This window comes from Jaculus jaculus, chromosome 3 (assembly GCF_020740685.1).
Source record: "Jaculus jaculus isolate mJacJac1 chromosome 3, mJacJac1.mat.Y.cur, whole genome shotgun sequence".
Classification (NCBI taxonomy): domain Eukaryota; kingdom Metazoa; phylum Chordata; class Mammalia; order Rodentia; family Dipodidae; genus Jaculus; species Jaculus jaculus.
The window spans coordinates 18,613,802-18,631,920 of record NC_059104.1 but is presented as its reverse complement, the minus strand read 5'-3'; the positions used below and the strand labels follow the sequence as shown (position 1 = coordinate 18,631,920).

Sequence of the window (18,119 nt, the reverse complement as noted above, 5' to 3'; positions counted from 1 at the left end):
TTCTTTCCCTGTGAAAAGGTGCAAAGTTAATATGGAAACAAGTGTTAGAAGTGATTCCTTAGGAGTGAGTTCAAGACGTGAAGACTGATGACAACATATTGTTCGTGTTAAAATGCAATGACTGTTCAGATGAAACTGAATATGTTGTACTCTTTTGTGCCGTATAAAAGCAGGGGGGTTGAGGGTGTAAGTCTGTTAGCAGAGTGCTTGCCCTGGATTCGTCTCCAGCACCACAGACACAAGGAGTGATGGCAAACATGAGGCCAGCCTGAGCTACGTGACACCCTATCACAAATAAAAAACAGACATTATTTCTGAAGCATAGAAAATTCTGGAATCTAGCTATTAGGGAGGCTGGGGAAGAAGGATTGTGAGCTTGAGGCCAACCTGGGCTACATAGCAAAACCCTGTCTGAAAAGAAGAAACATCCCCCCAAATAGTTAAAAAATAAAAGCAACTCTAACCCATTGCCATAGCATTGGAGATAGGAGGATCCTAGTGACTTGCTGGTTAGATAGCCTAGCCAAATCAGTGGTCTGTGAGATTTAGTGAGAGACCATGTTGCAAAAAATAAAGTGGAGAGTGATTGATAAAGACAACCAATATTAACCTCTGGCCTCCACATGCGTGTGTACTCTCACACATATGCTTACATATACACTAACATGGCTACAGACACAAATATTTTACACAATAAATAAAAAAAATAAACAAAGCAAAACCAACAAAAGAATAAAGGATATTGCCTGTAGGGATTTTATGTGCATCCTGTGCAATCAAGTTGTTAAAATTCTGACTAATGACAGGGACCCAGATGACTGATATGTTCTTAACAGAAGATCTGAAAATGGTGTGGGTTTAAGTTTGCCACAAAGACCATAAACTAGTGATTTATTGCTCTTTTACTTAGGACCCACTGGTCTTTAAAAATATTATGCATTCTGGCTTAATGTATTCATACAATAGTCAGGAAGGGCTGATTCACATTGAAGATAGGAGTACATTTGTGAATGTAATTAAGAAAGTTAAATAATCACAACAAAACATGTCTGCATACAAACATTAATTGGAAGTATTACCATTGACAGAGAACACTCCTTGGCTCTTGTCAGAACATACACTTGATCACTATGACGAGCAAGTTGAGGAAACAAATTTTCATGGTGCTTCTGATGGCTACCTATAGCCAGTCCAATCTGGAAGGGAAATGGTCACTGTACTAGTTACTTTCTTATGAATAGGACAAACTTCTTGACCACAAGCAGCTAATGGAAGAAGAGGGCTTATTTCAGTTTGCAGTTTTGAGGGGAGAGAAGTTTCATGATGGCAAGCACAGCATAGCAGGAGCAGAAGCCTGCTTGTATTATCACATCAGCAGGGAGAAAGTCAAGACAGCTAGCTAACATCTCAAGGCACACCCCCAGTGACATATTTCCTCTAGTAAGCCTCCACCTCCTAAAGTTTCCACAATCTAATACATGAGTCTGTGTGTGTGTGGGGGGGGGGGGAGGCATTTTACATTCAAAACCATCACAGTAAGACTTTGGAAAGATTTATAAATGAGGATTATTTTGAAAAGCATTCCCCTTGTAACTGGACTGAGATGATATTCAATAGTAAATAATCAATACGTTTTTAGCAATACACATCATGGTGTCTTCAAAGGAAATCACTAAGCAACATGATTTAAATCTTAGTCAAAGAATGAAGAAAAATTTATTACTGGAGTTTCTGGAATGCTAATGGATTGACACCATTGATTTGATTTCCCTAAGGCTTTGAGTTTTTCTTTGCAGAGTGGTGTACTAATTAATACCAACCTAGCTGTTTTCTCTTTTGCTCTTTCTTAGGACCAACAATAGCCAATTGTATGGTCTCTAAAATGTGTGTGACTGTAGCCAATGAATAGAGAAAAGCTAACTGTCTGCTGGGCCTCACAACCATTTCCCCTAATCCCTTCTATCAGCTTCCAGAGAAAACTGACTTCTTCTTTACCAGAGAACATTCAACGAAGAAGTTTTGTTTGCTGACATTTACAACTACATGAAGCAAACTCCATTTAAGTTTTCCACTTGATTTTCATGCTAGTACTTTGGTAATATACAATAGAATGGAAAAACTTTAATCTTCTTGCTTTGAGGTTATGAGTACACCTTCCAATAAAATGTTAAATGTGCTGATTTTAAAATTTCAGAATATTTAGATTGCTTCTCTTTTCTAAAACTAATTTCATCCCAACTGTATCAATGTAGACAGCAAAGTGTAATAACATTAATATAAAATTTCTTCCGATATCTGATGATTCCAATTAAACAACTTAAGTGATTTTGTCATTTATTTTTTGAAGTAAGGGTTTTGTTTTCATCCTTTTCCTGTGCAAAGACATTAAATTGAAGACATAACTTAAAATGAACCGGTAAATCTTACTGCACTTTTCAGAGCAGGTTCTTTCCAGACTAAAATTCACAGAAAAATTGTAAAAAGATTGCATGCAGTTTTCTTAGGGGTCCAATACATAGTAACAGCAATATTTTATGGGTTAATCATAATTTCTCCCTCAAAACCAAGTATGTCATATTGCTTAGTTAGCATTAAAATAAATGGCAGGTAATGAACTCAGAGCCTATACAACCTTAGAAACAATTTTCATAAAGAGCCAGTGTGTTCTACTGATGAAAGTTGGTAACATGTGAAGAGCTTGCCTTAAGGAATGTCATTGTTTGTGGTGCCAGATGATGGGAAAACTATGCAAAGCTCTATTCATCTCTCACAAAAGCAGGGGAACTGGGGTCACCACTGCCAGGATGCATGAATCCAATAATACAGGTCTCACAACTCTAGTGCTTAGAGACAGAATCATCTCTCAGAACATTCAGATCTGAACACAGGGAGTAAGGGACAGTTGCCTTTGATGAGCTACAAAAATGCATGTTGACTCAACCGAGATAGGATTTTCCTCTGTGTCACTCTCACATTTGCATATGTGATTATTTAAGCACCTGAGCTTTACAGAATGAGGGCGCTGTGCTATTTAGTCAACTAATCATGGAGTAGAAAGACGCTCAAATAAATGTCAGTTGGTCAAGGTGGACCCAAGGCAGAAAGTAGTGTTAAAACTAGTTTTGAAAAATAACCATTTACTTATTTAATACTTAGATATACCTAATAGCCTATGATGTATTTCTAGGCTTTCAAAACACTGAGATTCTAGTGGAGAATAGAAGTTTGCATCACAAACACACATGGGAAATTATATGTAACACTTTTAATCATTGTCATGTCTTAACAAATTTTCTATTTATGCCTTCTGGAGTAATATTTCATAGTAATATTGGTAGTAATATTTCAAGTGAATATGGGATAGTGTTCATAAATATATGAACGACTCCCCATTGTCTAAGTTTTCAGCATATACAAAAACTAAACATACTTAAATAATTCTAGCTCTTTCTGTCTTCTCGGTTAAACCCTGTCATAATGATTAGGCAAAAACTGGATCAAGGAGCTGCCAGGATTCCCTTCTCTGATGCTAAGTACCTGTGGTTTCAGAGGAAGCTGTCAGAGAAGAGTCTGCAGTTCTCAAGGCTGTTTTCTTTGTGAGATCTAACAAGCCCAGTGGTTCTCAGCTGCCCTCAACATTTAATTTTAACGGGTGTACATCAGCCTTTGGCATATTCTTAAGACTTGAAAAAGACTTCATTGAGCTATGAGGGTTTGGTTCTGCATGAAAGGCAAATGAAATGTTATTTTCACTGTTTCTGGTTACTATTCACCCAAGTTTATCCTTTCTTTCTCTGTAACTCAGCAACCTTCTCATTCTCCAGGTACCTAGCAGAGCGACTGTTGTTAAGTTTCTGACAGCTTTTTCATTACAGGCACTATGTTTCAAGAGGCAGGTTAACTAAGCAATTTTGATTTGTGCCAACCCATGATGTAGAGCACACATTTCAAGTCCATTCTCTTGTTTTCATAAGATTTCATTTGAACTTATTTGTCCTACTTTCACCTAAAACGCATAAAGGAAAAAAAAAAAACTGAAATTCATCCAGTTTCTCATTCATTCATGAGATAGTACAAACTGAGCAAAATAATTGTAAAGTCTGTGATTGCGTCTTTCTTCTCTGCTCTTCAAAGTCCATGCTTCTCAGAACAAAAAAAATTCATATTCCTAAGTTGTTACTTTACTCAGAAAAATGTTAACAGCTATTTGCATGAATAATGGCAAGTTTTTAAAAAATCATTTTTATTTATTTATACAATAGAGAGAATGAGGCAGAGGAAGAGAGAGAGAGAGAAAGAATGGGCATATCAGGGCCTCCAGCCACTGCAAACAAACTTCAGATGCGTGCACCACCTTGTCCATGTGATTTATGAGGGTCTTGGGGAATTGAACCAAGGTCCTTTGGTTTTGCAGGCAAGCACCTTATCCACTTTGCCATCTCTCCAGCCCATGTTAAGTTTTTTTTTTTTTTTTCCTCTAGAAAATATGGGAAATGTCATAGTCATGGCCATGCTCAAAGTATGACATTCATTTCAAAACCATATATATATATATTTCTCATCATAAAAGCTCACATGTCCAGCAGAAAACAGAAAAGAAAGGGCAGAAAATGCTAACATTAATGTGTCAAGTGAGAACATACTGCATTGCAGTGTCTTTTGATGTCCAGCCTCATTTTTCTGAGGTCTGAGTGCTCCTTGGGAAATACATGTCTTGTCTAGCACCTCTCTCCTCTCTGTAGAGTCCTCCTGTTTATTTATTTCTACGTGGAGTTTCCCTCTTCTTCCTTTCCTTTTCACACGCAATTCCATATGGCCTGGCACTCGTCTAATTATTGCACAGAAATGTATCTCTCAGGTTCCGGTACCATTTTCTCCGACGTACTTGTCTTCGATGTCCACTTCATTGTGCTTGGTGCCTGAAAAATCTCCTAACTTGAATCCCACAACATTACTTCATTTTTTTGTTCTCTTTCATTTGTCTCCTGCCTTTGACTTCCTTTGTTCTTCCTGTAGTTCGATGTCCACATTTAAACTCTTTTCATTTGTAAAAAGCTGCACAGAAAAATGGAAGTAGAAAGTGTAATTGCATAAAGCGCGGACTACGCAACAGAATGCCGGAGGCTGGCTTAGTGACTCCTCTAGGAAACCAAGGTTCTAGATTATTTCCAGCCTTTTACTGTGTCACTTTCTCTCTGTTAGCAATTGTCTTGAATGAAAGAAAGCCACCTAGCTCTAAGGAGCCAGGAGTCGGAGATAAAAAGTCACTTCTGCTTTCTTCATCAGAGAAAATTACTTCTTAGGAATCTTTCCTCAAATCATATTAGTCAGAAATGGTTTTTGCATCCAACCCTACCATACCTAATGGAAAAGGCTGCCAACACTGATGCAGACCAATTGAGATTCAATCCTTGGTGGGTAAGAGCAAAGTTTCCAAACAGTCGGTCTTAGGGTATCAAAGAAGAGGCAATGGCTGGGGAGTAGGAGACTGACCGAGGCTTCTCTATTTGCCCGTCACCTGTGGCTGAGTCTTTTTCTCTACTTCTCAAACTCTGAAGTTTCATTCATCTTATGTCCCAAAAGGGTTATGAAAACCAGCTGGGGTGTGAAAGTGCTGTATAAACAGGCGTTTCAGTAAACACACCGTATGTTTCCCATGAGACACACTCTTAGCATTTAAGTGATAGCTCTTATGTAGTGAACCAAACATTCTACAAATACTTTTTTTCAAAACTTACCTTAAAATTCTTTCCATTTTTTCACTGTCCTGTTTCAGGTCTCAACCACCTAATGGCTGTCCCAGAATTCGGTGTGTCGCCTACAGACCAGTCTCTTGAGTCTTTGTATATTTGTCTGCTTTCTGCTGCACAATGTTCCCCAACCTTCTTGCTGCTACGAGGCACCATATACATACTGTATAGCCTGGGTATACACACACACTTTGAACAACCTTTCTGTCTCAGCAAGGTGCCCACTTCTGCATAGACACTCTCTTCTTTTTTTTTTTTTAATTTTTTATTTATTTATTTGAGAGCGACAGACACAGAGAGAAAGACAGAGGGAGAGAGAGAGAACGGGCGCCCCAGGGCTTCCAGCCTCTGCAAACGAACTCCAGACGCGTGCGCCCCCTTGTGCATCTGGCTAACGTGGGACCTGGGGAATCGAGCCTTGAACCGGGGTCCTTAGGCTTCACCAGGCAAGCGCTTAACCGCTAAGCCATCTCCCCAGCCCGACACTCTCTTCTTTCCAGTGAGGCTTCTTCTGTGAATTTCTGTTATAACCCATGTTCCTTCCAGTACCTAATCTAGGTGTTGTCCTTACTTACCATGTTTGACTTTGATTCTGACACCATTTCAAACAAAGCTATATTACCCAACCAGTGGCGTCAGCAAGCTGCCTAATTCTTTGGTCTGAATGAAGCTCACAAACCTAAACTGTATGTCCCTCCTGGTGAATGAAAATCATCTATTTATGCTCGGTGAAGTTAAGAACTTTCTAGGCAGTAACCCTCCTACAAGTCCCAGGGCCATTTTATAAGTATTGTGCCTGCAACAACCTTGCCTGGTAGAGGTATAAACATTAAATACTTAATCATTATATGATGATTAAGTACTCATTAATTACTTATTAGCAAACTCCAAATAACTTTAAGCCACACTTGCTATATTTTTTATTCACTCTTCTTCCATGTCTAATGTCCTTTTAATGATATATCTGTTCTCTACAGCTAAGTCATGGAAAGTTACCTTGTGTCTCAGTGTGTGAAACCATAGGGTAAGATATACACATCTATCACTTTCACTGTGGCTCTCATCTGATTAGGAGTGATAGAGAGAGAAGGAATGAGGAAATTTAAGGAAGTTAGAAGATGAAATGACTATAGTTCTTGCTCCTATCAAGTTTCACCCTTGGTGGGCAGACATTAGAGTATATTTTATTATCTTGATGTTAGACTTTGATGAAAAGAACCTATGATTTAAGCAGCCTCCCAGTTAGTGTAAATAACAAAGACAAAAACTATGTTGAAATTAAAGAAAAAGATCAGTTATATTTTCAGAAAGAAATCTTTTGATGTGTAGTTTTTTTTTGGTTTTTTTTTTTGGTGGTGGGGAGGGAACTGGACTTGAAGAAGAGGCCACTTCATTTTTCGAGCATTTTTCAAAGCTTAAATGAGTCTTAACACCTGGGATATTATAAGAGAAGAAAGTGTACCCATTATGGGCAAAAATGATGATGGCAAGTAGGATGATTTACTGTAGCTGAATAGTTGACTGTCACAAACTTAAGCTCCACCTTGCAGTGATTTCTAAATGATATGGCAGCCTAGTGTCCTTATGGTCAGGCAAGAGAAAATAGCATGGCTATTTATTCTTTATCATTTATTATTATTTGGGGAATTTCACACGCTCTAGGTTTCACATCTATGTGCTCATTAGCATAAGAACACCATAGAAATGAGTCAAGCCCGAACTTTCCCTTTTATCCCATTTCACAAACTCAGTGTCAAGGGAAAGACGCGAATGAGAAAGAGTATAGATTCCTGAGGATTCTGATAACTGGAAGGAAAATGCTAAGGTCAGCATGCGAAGAAAGCAAGACATCGCCCCCTTCTTGTCCCAACTCCTGGTTTTCCTTTTCTTTCCCAAGGCTAGCTTCTCCGTTCCCTCTCTTCCTTCCTTCGCTGGCTCACTACACCATGAACTAGAAATCCCAGCCTAGTGATTTCAGAGCTAAGGCTATTTTTAATATTTGGAAATGAAGGGGAGTTAGTGTTGAGTTCCGAACAGACTAAATAAATAAGTAAAAATTTGAAAGTAAGACAAAAGACAAAAAACTGTGATGTGTACCCGAATTACCTGTGTTTGGAACACAAAAGCAACCGAGGACAAGCAGACATCAGCTTGCTGAGGGTTGGCTATGCTCCGCTATCTCGTCGCGCCTCTGTGTTTATTTCTACCGTGTGGGTTTTCCTGGGGCTGGAGCAACAATTGGAAATCCGATGCTCTTCATCTCCAGGAAATATCCCGTGTAATCACGCCTAGTGACGACTTCAAAACACTTTGTCTTTCTAGGTGACTTATTTATGCCATTAAAACGCAGCGTTTCCGATCGGCACGAACGATGAGAAGTGGAGGAGAAAACAGGGACGTTTCCTTCTTATTTTTATTTTTTAATTTATTTATTTCCCCCCCCCCTCTCCTAACTGAGTAGCTCGCGATCCAGTCCGCGTTTTGCCTCCCACTCTGCCTCTGAATTTCGGCAGTGCACAGCGGAGCACGTTTTCTCTCCCTCCCCTCCTTTTCTCCTTCCCTCTCGCCTCCCCGTGTGGCGTCTGTCTCCGGGATTTCTCTCTTCCTATTTCGCGCGAGGACTCTCACGGGCTGCTCTCGGTCTGGGTGAAGCCGAGGTCCACCCCTTCCAACCCTTCACCCCCCGCCCACTCCTCCTCCTCCACCACCATCCTCCGAGCCAGGCTCCCGGGCATCCCTCACTCGTCCCCGGGCGCGCACACCTTCCTCCCCGGGGCGGCCCGCGCGCACCCCCTCGCGCCCGCCCGCCGCCCGAGCATCCTCCGCGTCCCTCCCGCGGGCGCCGGCGCGCGCTGCCTCCAGCTCCGCACGCTGCCCGGGCCGGACGAGCTCGCCGCGCCGCGCCGCGCTGCGCTCCGCTCGCCGGGGGCGGGGAGGGGGGTGGATACAGCGCGGAGGCTCCGGAACTCGCCGCGCGGCTCGGAAGCCCCTGGAGCCGGTGGCTCCGAAACATCTACCTGCCTTCCTCCTCTTCTAACCTCCTCCCTCTCCCAGTCTCTCTCGTTTGCACCGCACGCATTCGGAGCCCAGGCGCGGACCGAGCCGGGAGGCGGCTTTTTTTTTTTCCCCCACAGCCATCCTCCATCCGGCTTCGAAAAGTTTGCCGAGCGCCGAGTGCGGCAGGGCTGCGCCTCCGGGTCCCCTCGGCGGGCGGGCGGGCGCGCGGGCGGGCGGAAGGGGGTGACGCTGCGCGCCGCCCGGGCTCTGGCGGGCTTTCGACCGGAGGGGACGGAGGTGAAGAGCGGCGAGCGCACCACCGGGGGCCCTGGGCTTCACCGATCTGGATTGGCACGCGGCACCATGCCTTCTTGGATCCCGGCTGTGATTCTCCTTCCCCTCTCGGGGTGGCTGCTGTCCCTCCCGGTCGCGGCGGACGTGAAGGCTCGGAGCTGCGGAGAGGTCCGCCAGGCTTATGGTGCCAAGGGGTTCAGCCTGGCGGACATCCCCTACCAGGAGATCGCAGGTAAGCGTGCAGCCGCGAGGGGTGTGCATGTGTGTTGTGCGGGGGTGGGTGGGTGGCTGGCTGCAGCCCGTGCTGGGCCACGGGGCGCCCTGTTCCATCCATCCTTCCTTTCCTAACCCCTTCATCCCCTGTTGCTTAGTTGCAGCTCACTTTCTGCCGGGGCTCCCCGGGGGCGCCGTGTCCGACGCTCCAGCGGGCTTCCCGGGGCGGGGGGAAGGTGTGCGTGCGCCCTCCAGCCTCATTGTGTGCGCACGCGGGAGCACCGGCTCTCCATCCGCTCCCGCGCCCGTAGTCTACCTGGGTGGTTGGCGGGAAGCGGGCCGGGCTGGAGAGCTGGGGGCACTGTTGCGGGTGACGCCCCGCGTGGGTAGGTTGAGGAACTGGGGGTGGGGTAGCCCGCTGCGCGCCTCGCGCTCGGGCAAACTTGGGAGAAAACTGCGACCGCAGTTTGCTCTGCGCCACCGTCTGAGTGGCGCCGTCTCCGCTCCCGCCTTCGCGCCGGCGGGGGCGGTGGAGAGGCGCGGAACGGTCCCCCCGCCACCCACCCTGGGGCCCCTCGCCTGGCTCTGTGGGGATGCTACGTCCAGACAGAGTGCCCCTGAACCTAGGGGGACAGAGTTGGGGGCACCCAGTGTCCGGATGCAGGCGTCTCCGGGCTGCTTTGGGGGATTGCTCACTGCGTGCTCTGGGCCGGGCTTTCCCATTCCAGCGTCTGAGCCCGGTTGGTCATTCGGGTGCCGGGGACACCTCAGCACCTAGGGCTCGCGCGGGCTCTCGGAAGCCGGGGTAACTTAGGCGGGTGGCTCGGTTGGGCATTCGTCTGCGACCAAGGGGTCTGGGGACCTCGGATCCCCCGCATGCTCCCTTTGGCCACCAGCTTTTCTCCCCTGGAGAGCACGAGACCCCCCACTCCCCTCCATCTCCGCGCCAGCGCGTGGAGCGCTTGGTAGCCACCAACTTGCGCCGCAGCCGGTGCGCGTTTTCCGGCTCTTAGCTCCAACCGAATCCCACTTTCTCTGGGGCTCCGTGAATGAAAACGTGTCGGGGCGAGCGAATCCTCTGGCCGCGAAGAAACCTAACGAGCCGAGAGGGGCAGAGGGAAACCTGGAGATGCTGTGAGGGCGCCGGCTGCTCCAACTGGGTAGCCAAGTCCTTGGTGACCTCAGATCGCTGGATTTCCACCAACCTTTTTTTTTTTTTTCCCTCCTGCCAGCGAACCGGTGGCCTGATGAAAGCGTTCACAGATCTATTAAAATATAACAGTTCAAGTACGTTGTTCATTGCTGCTGCCTCTTCAGGGCTAATCTCCAAACTGTAGGCGCGAGAGTCTACTGAAATCGAAATGAACACATTTGGATGAATTTGAGCGATGCCCCCCCCCCCCAAAAAAAAAATGTCCATAGATCACAAAAACAGCGTGGCGCTTTCTATAGACCAGAGCCGTTTTTTCCATTCACAGCCAGGCGTTCTCTGTTTAGAAGGCAGGCAGAACCTGTGGCCAATTATAAAACTACTTTTCTATCCCTGTCACTGCCTCTGCCTTTCTAAAACTACTTAATATGTTAATCAATGAATGGAAAACTGTCCCTGTAGCTCCTTAAGTTTCTCAAGTCTCCTTTCCCTTTGTCTACTGTTATTTCATTCTTTTTAATTAATTGATAAGGATCAGGTTCACTTTTTTTTAACTCCCCAAATCTCAGGAAATTCAACTTTTAAAAGGTTTGTAGCAGGGATCAGTTCAAGGAACTTTTTCTCCTCTAAAATGGCCATTTTCAAACTGTTATCTTTTAAGCACACAGATATTTCCCAACATGATTTCAGATAAGATATCTCAAAGAAGAGAACAGTTAAGTATCCTTAAATTGCCCTGTATTCTGTAGTGCGTGAACGGACTTTCCTGAGTCTAGCGTTGACCCTCAGCGCCATTCAGACTCCTTAATATCAGAATGCAGATGTTTCTTGTACATCATTTCAGCGGTCACCATTTACTTTGTTGGAGAACATTCCCAGGGGTGTGTATCAGCTCTTTAGTAATAATTGAACTGGGAAGAGTTTTAGAGGTTACTGTTTGTTTATTTATTTATTTTGCCCCTTCCCCACACCCTTATAATCACAGTTCTGGTTATTAACTATGCATTTCCAGAATGTGAGAGCTTTGCTACACTAACTCATTTCCCAGGAGTGAGTGCAAGCTGAGGACTTTACTTAAGCCTGGTGCCCTTTGATGCTGGTGGACATAATCAAGATCTGGGTCACCATTGGGTCAAAGGCACATTTGATGGGAAAGTAATGAATTGAAAGATAAGTGTGGTTTTTGACATATACTTCTTTTGATATATATTTAATTGTAAAGGAAATTGGATTTAACATTGCTGTTGGAATGTAGCTCCTGTTATTGAATGAATGTTCCCTTTTATGTTTCTCTTCTTAAATTTTATTTATTATTTATTGGCAAAGAAGAAGAGAGGGAGGAGAGAGAGAGAGAGAGAGAGAGAGAGAGAAGGGAGAACGAGAGCGCCAGAGCCTTTTTCCACTGTAAAAGAACTCCAGATGCATGTGCCACTTTGTAGTCTTGACTTTATGTGAGTACTGGGAAATTGAACCCAGGCCTTAAGGCTTTGCAAGCAAGTGCCTTAACCACTGGTCCATCTCTTTAGCTCAATATTTACAATTACTTGTGTAGCATAGGTAAGAGTTTCTGTGGTGGCTATCCTTCCTGTAAAAGCCTTTTCATCCTTTTCCTTGTTTAGATGTTCGGTAGTTCACTTGAGAAATGGCATGCTGAGTTGGGGAAATGGTTCAGTGGTTAAGGGTGCTTGCTTGCAAAGCCTGATAACATGGGTTTGACTCCCCAGTACCTGTATAAAGCCAGAAGCACAGATTGTTTGGTTGCAGTAGCCAGAGATCTTGGTGCACCCATACTTCCTCCCCCCCCCTTTGATCACAGTAACTAAGAAATAAAATGTTTTCTTTTAATTTAGTTGTAAGGAGACACACACACACACACACACACACACACACACACACACAGAGAGAGAGAGAGAGAGAGAGAGAGAGAGACAGAGAGAGAAAGAGAGAATGGGAGCACCAGGGCTTCTAGCTGCTACAAATGAACAAACATCAAATGCATGTGCCACTTTATGAATCAGGCTTATGTGTATAGTGTGTACTGGGGAATCAAACTCAGGTTTTGCAGGCAAGCACCTTAACCGCTGAGCCATCTCTCCAGCAGAAAAAAAAAATGTATATACATACATACATACACACACACACACACATACATACATATATATGCTTTAATTATATTTTTAAATATATTTTTATATATGCTTTTTTCTTTTGTTTTAAAAAGGAGAAATAGTAAGTGTTATTAGTCTACCAGGAAACCTGAACTTAATAGAATTGCTGTTCAGACTGCATATTCCTGAGAACGGTGGCTGTTTGAATGATGTTTAAAGGTAACTTGCTCAGTGAAATAATATCCAAAGGTAGGTAGGCTATTATATTTCATCACAGCCTTATTAAAAGTTTTACTCAGCATTCACAATTTAAAAGTACTGTTTGCCCTTTTCTCTTCCTGGGTCGAGAGGAGCCCCTCAACCCATCAGCTGGGGGACGGTGACAGGTTATACATAAAGTTCTGCTCTCAGAAAGTGCTTGCGAAGGGGCAGTTTGCATCGTCAATCTTCACTCAGCCCTGATTTTAAACCATCTCAGGCAGATCAGATAGACTATCTATCCTTGTTGGAAGACCTCCAAGGAAGCCGACTCTTGGGCCCCTCTCAGCTATCTGTTCTAATACTTGGGAATTCCTGTGGTATAGAAGCGTTTCCAGCTCTCTAGCCAAAAGCCTGTGCAGTGTGCTTGCTTGTTTCCTCTTGCTCTGCCTGCTGGGAAGGTTCTGAGTGCAGACCGTCAAGCTCCTTGTTAGGACACTACCGAGCCCCTCCCACCTCAGTGATGCCATGTGTCTGTAGTTCCAAACCAAATCATCTTGGTGGCTCTAACAGAAAGTGGCACCTGCTGGGGCTAGGAGTGTAACTCATGGGTACAGTGCCTAGTATGCACAAGGGGCTGGATTCCTAGCAGGACACATGTTCGCTCTCTCTCCTCTCTCTCTAAAATACCACCTGCTTCAAGGTGGGGAACACAGAGATTGTTGGTTTAAACTGACTCTGCCACTGTCTTATGCCCTCACTTTTTTGGTGTCTGTAATGTCTTATAGTTCTCAGTGACTTCTTGGCATATTTGATCACGTTCCCCTGATTTATCCAGTGTGATTTTTGCCTATCTCATAGGTAGAAATTATGTGCCTATAATCTATGTGTAGACATCATCTTGAACACATTACCTTACTGAACTGTTCCAATAGCGTACTGTTATTAAATTCAGCCTTGTTGTATAGATGAAAATACAGCAATCGAGACTTAACTAACGTGCCCAATGGTTACTCAGCTAAGATTGATGAGGCCAGAAATCAAACTCAGTCTTGCTGGCTTCAGAGTCCACAGATAGACCTAGCCTGACTCAGTGTGCTCTATAGTGTTTGCATAACCACCCAATCCCCCGTTTCCCCATCTTATGTGTACAGCCTGGTATTGTCAGCCATCGTATGCACCTATGTATTCCCTCCCAGCGATTTATGTTGAATACCTTTTTGCTTAATTGCAAAGTCTATAAGATTCTGTGGACTCAGAAATTGGTCTCCCGTACAGTATTTCAATTGTCTATGTAAGTATTTATACATCTGCCCTGATCATTTTATTGTGTTCCTGTGGGTGTGTAAAATAGAGTAACTAAAGCACGTATGTTGGTTCCTTTCAATATACTGAGCCTCTCAAGATATTGGGTTAGACCAACAAAGCTTACTACAGGATGCTGTCCATGGGGCAGTAGGAGGAACAGAATTATTTTTACAGATTGGGAGAAAACCAAACCAAACCAAAACAAAACTTTGATAACTCTTTCACCATCTACTTTGCCTTATTTAGTGTTCTACATCATATGTTGAAAGTTGAATTACAGTTGGACATTAGGGAAGCATTAAACTCAGGGCTAGGGAGATGGCTCAGTCAATAAAGCGCTTGCCACTAAGCATGAAGACTTGAATCCCAGTCCCCAGGACCCACATCAATGCATGTCATCTGCCTTTAATCCCGGTGGTGTGGAGGCAGAGATGGGAGAATCTCTGGGACTTGCTAGCCACATAGCGCAGCTGAACTGGTGAGCTCCACGTTCACTGAGAGACTATGTCTCAAAAATAAGATGGGGAAAGCCTAAAGAAGACACCAGTGTTCACTTTGGCCTTCGCTCACACAGTGACACACTTTTGCACACATATGAACAGGCATCTGTACACATGCACTCACCAGGTATACCACACACACGTGCACATACAATGAGAGAAAGAAAGCATTCACTTTCTCAAGATCTGCAGACAATTTGGACAGTCTTTTCTTCTCTTCTGCTCTACTAGCACTGTTTTTACTTGTTCTTTGTTGTCTTTGTGTGTGCGTGTGGGGACTTCATATATATACATACACACATATGTATGTACACACACACGTACATATATATGGTACGTACATGTGTATGTGTACATGTGTTTCACATTTTTGGGTAGATCTCTTTCTATAGAAACCTGTCCTCCTTGTTCTCTCAGAAAACCAACTTATTTAATGCACTTATCATTAAAATTTTTTTCAGTTTGCATAGAGATAAAACATTAACATAAATGAAAACACAATGATGTTGAGTCACTTTCACTCTATTACCGCCATATTAAATATTAAATATCCTACTTTGGAATAAACCTTTTCAATTCCATTTATCTGCCTGCTTCAGAGATGTCTGATTTCATGGCTCTCTGTTTAGTTAGTTGATATCTTTAAAGTCCTTTGCATGATCAATGTGAGTTATAAATAAATGAGCCGAATCTCATTTTTAAAAATAAAAACAAAATGATTTGCTAGATTTCTAAAAGAGTCACTCAAATTCCAGGTATCAGGGCCATCTAACATCGGGGCTACCAGAGTGCCACGTGTTATATCCTTGACTTGGGGATTAGGTGGAGAGTGATCCTTGCAAACACAGTTATCTCAGCTGATTTAATTAGAGGACAATTTGTTTTCACCAGGAACAAGAGTTCATTTAAGTTGAGTGATACAATTTTTACATAAAACTCCTTTAATTGCATTGCTTCTTAATAGGTTGTGTCTAGAAATGTAGGCCACTATGAGGGTTAAGATACTCAGCATTATATGCTTAAAATAATGTGGCAGAAAGATTACATCACCATTTATGTAAGAAAAATAGTTTTCTTTTAAAATTATGGTCTAAATTTATGGACACTTAAAATACAAAGTTCATTAGTGCTTTTATGCTAAAATGACCTCTTATCACTAGACTCATATAAAGTAGGAATTTGGGGTAAAACTTGTTGTAAAATGTTGCCGATAAAATGTCTTCATTTAACCTCAATTTCTATCATATTCAAAGTTGAAAAAGCTAACATTATATCTTATTTCCCATGTAATTTACAACTTTCAAAAGAGTTCTAGCAAGGCCAGAAATTTAGAGTTATCTAAACAGTTATTTAGTATTTCTAAAAACTTGGTGCTTATATTACTTTACATACCAAAAAGTGTTCTGTTAAATGCTTTTGCTCTACACAGGTCAGTTCTAAGCAGTTTCATCTCTTTCTCCAGTATTAATGTTGTCAGTATTTTACATGTCATGGAGCCAGATGTGGTGGTATATGTGTACATGTGTGTAATCCCAGCACTGGGGAGGCTGAGGTAGGTCTTCTGTTTAAGGACAGCTTGGGTTACATAGAACTTTTCTAAACAAACAAATAAGAAAACACAATTAAAAAACAAAAGGCAGGGTGGGAGAGTTGGCTTAGAGTTTAAGGTGCTTGCCTGGGAAGCCTAAGGACTCATGTTTGACTCTCCAGATCCCACATAACACAGATGCACAAAGGAGGCGCAAGTGCAGGCTTGCACATATGCACCAGGTGGCGCAAGTGTCTGGAGTTTGATTGCAGTTGCTGAGGCCCTTGAGTGCCAATTTTCTCTCCTCCTTGCTCTATCTATAAACAATAAATTAATTTAAAAAAGGCATACCTCCCTCCCCCACCCCCACCTCCATCCTCATAGGACTGGGGAGATACTCAGCTGTTAAAAACGTTTTCTTGCAAAGTCTGTAGGTCTGGGTTCGGTCTCCAGTATCCATCTAAAGCCAGATACAGAGGTAGAGTGAGGCACGCATCTAGAGTTTGTTTGCAGTGGCCTATGCACGCTTTCTCTCTCTCAACAAATGCATACAGTTTTTTTTTAAACCCACAAAAATCAAAAGCAGGAAACCAATAACAAATAGACTCCAACATAAAGCACTGAGTCTGTGTATATGTAAATAATGGAATTCATACTGCTAAGTCTTCCATAAAGAGTTCTAAATCTTGTTAATCCTGGATGAAAATAACTAAGGTTTAATGGTCTAAGATGACAAATTATTATTATTATTATTTTGTTGTTGTTTATTTTTACTTATTTGAGAGAGAGAGAGAGAGAGAGAGAGAGAGAGAGAGAGAGAGAGAGAGGGAAAGGCAGATAGACAGAGAATGGGCGCACCAGGGCCTCCAGCCACTGCAAACCAAACTCCAGACGCGTGTGCCCCGTTGTGCATCTGGCTAATGTGGGTCCTGGAGAATTGAGCCTCGAACCGGGATCCTCAGGTTTCACACGCTAAGCCATCTCTCCAGCCCAATTATTATTATTATTTTTAAAATATATTTTATTTATTTATTTGAGAGAGAGAGAGGAAGAGAGAGGGAGAGAGAGAGAGAGAGAGAGAGAGAGAGAGAGAGAGAGAGAGAGAGAGAGAGCGCAAGCGCACTCCAGGGCCTCCAGCCATTGCAAATAAACTCCAAATGCATGTGCCACCTTGTGCATTTGGCTTACATGGGACCTGGGGAATTGAACTGGGGTCCTTTGGCGTTGCAGGCAAATGACTTAACCGCTAGCCATCTTCTCCAGCTAGACAAATTATTTTTAAACTAATGCAGCCATAACAAAGAAAAACAGAAATTCTTCTCTACCTGGACATTACCTAGATTACTATTTTTGGCATTTTTGTCTTTCACATAATGAAGATTTATTGTGTAAATATCCTATGTAAGCCATCCTGCTAGGGTTCTTGGGAATTGTAAGCCTAGCAAGGAAGCAGAAACTCCATTCTGGACGCCATGAGGCAGCAACAGCTGAAAACCAAAACGAAACAAAACAAAAACAAACAACAAAGAAAGTGCACAGTACTGAGGCACCTGGCTCAGAGAGCAAGGTTTGTATGAAGATTTCATGTAGGTTTCCTTGAGGAAAAGCAATGAGATCTGAACCACGAGAGGCCATCAGAAAGGTCAGGGGACTAGGGAAGGTGCACACATGTTCTGTAGGATGAAAACTTTGGAAAACATAATTGCAGAACCTGGATGAATGGGCTGTGGGTGAAGAGAGGTGTGACAGAAACAAACACCAGAGAAATGATACTAAGGGCTAGGTGAATGGCTTATATGAGACCCCGAGATAGCCCCTTGCGTCTCAGCTCTATGGTTTATTTTCCACAGCTGGCTCTGCCCTTTAACTGCAATGCTCATTAGTGCTCAACTCCAGTTTCCATACACTTACTTGCTTTAAGAATACCACAGTGAAGCAGATTTTTAACCACCCAGAGCTGCTTCGTTGGCTTGCCTCACACAACTGCTCCTGTCCCGTAAGCCATCTAAGACAAGCCCATGAGCTAAAACTCTAAGCGTCTGCTGGCTCTTGCAGCTCTCTGTCCTAGAGACT

The 18,119-nt window shown here is 43.2% G+C and overlaps 1 protein-coding gene across 2 annotated transcripts in view; it reads left to right on the top strand.

Moving 5' to 3' along the window:
• The first annotated feature begins 9,005 nt into the window (after positions 1 to 9,005).
• Positions 9,006 to 18,119, top strand: part of Gpc6 (glypican 6) — a 1,121,087-nt gene continuing 1,111,973 nt past the window's right edge. For both annotated transcript variants that reach the window (XM_004651045.2, XM_004651044.2), the window contains exon 1: positions 9,006 to 9,273. In XM_004651045.2, coding sequence (XP_004651102.2) covers positions 9,111 to 9,273 — 163 coding nt within the window. In that variant the 5' untranslated portion in view covers positions 9,006 to 9,110. The remainder of the gene's footprint in view (positions 9,274 to 18,119) is intronic.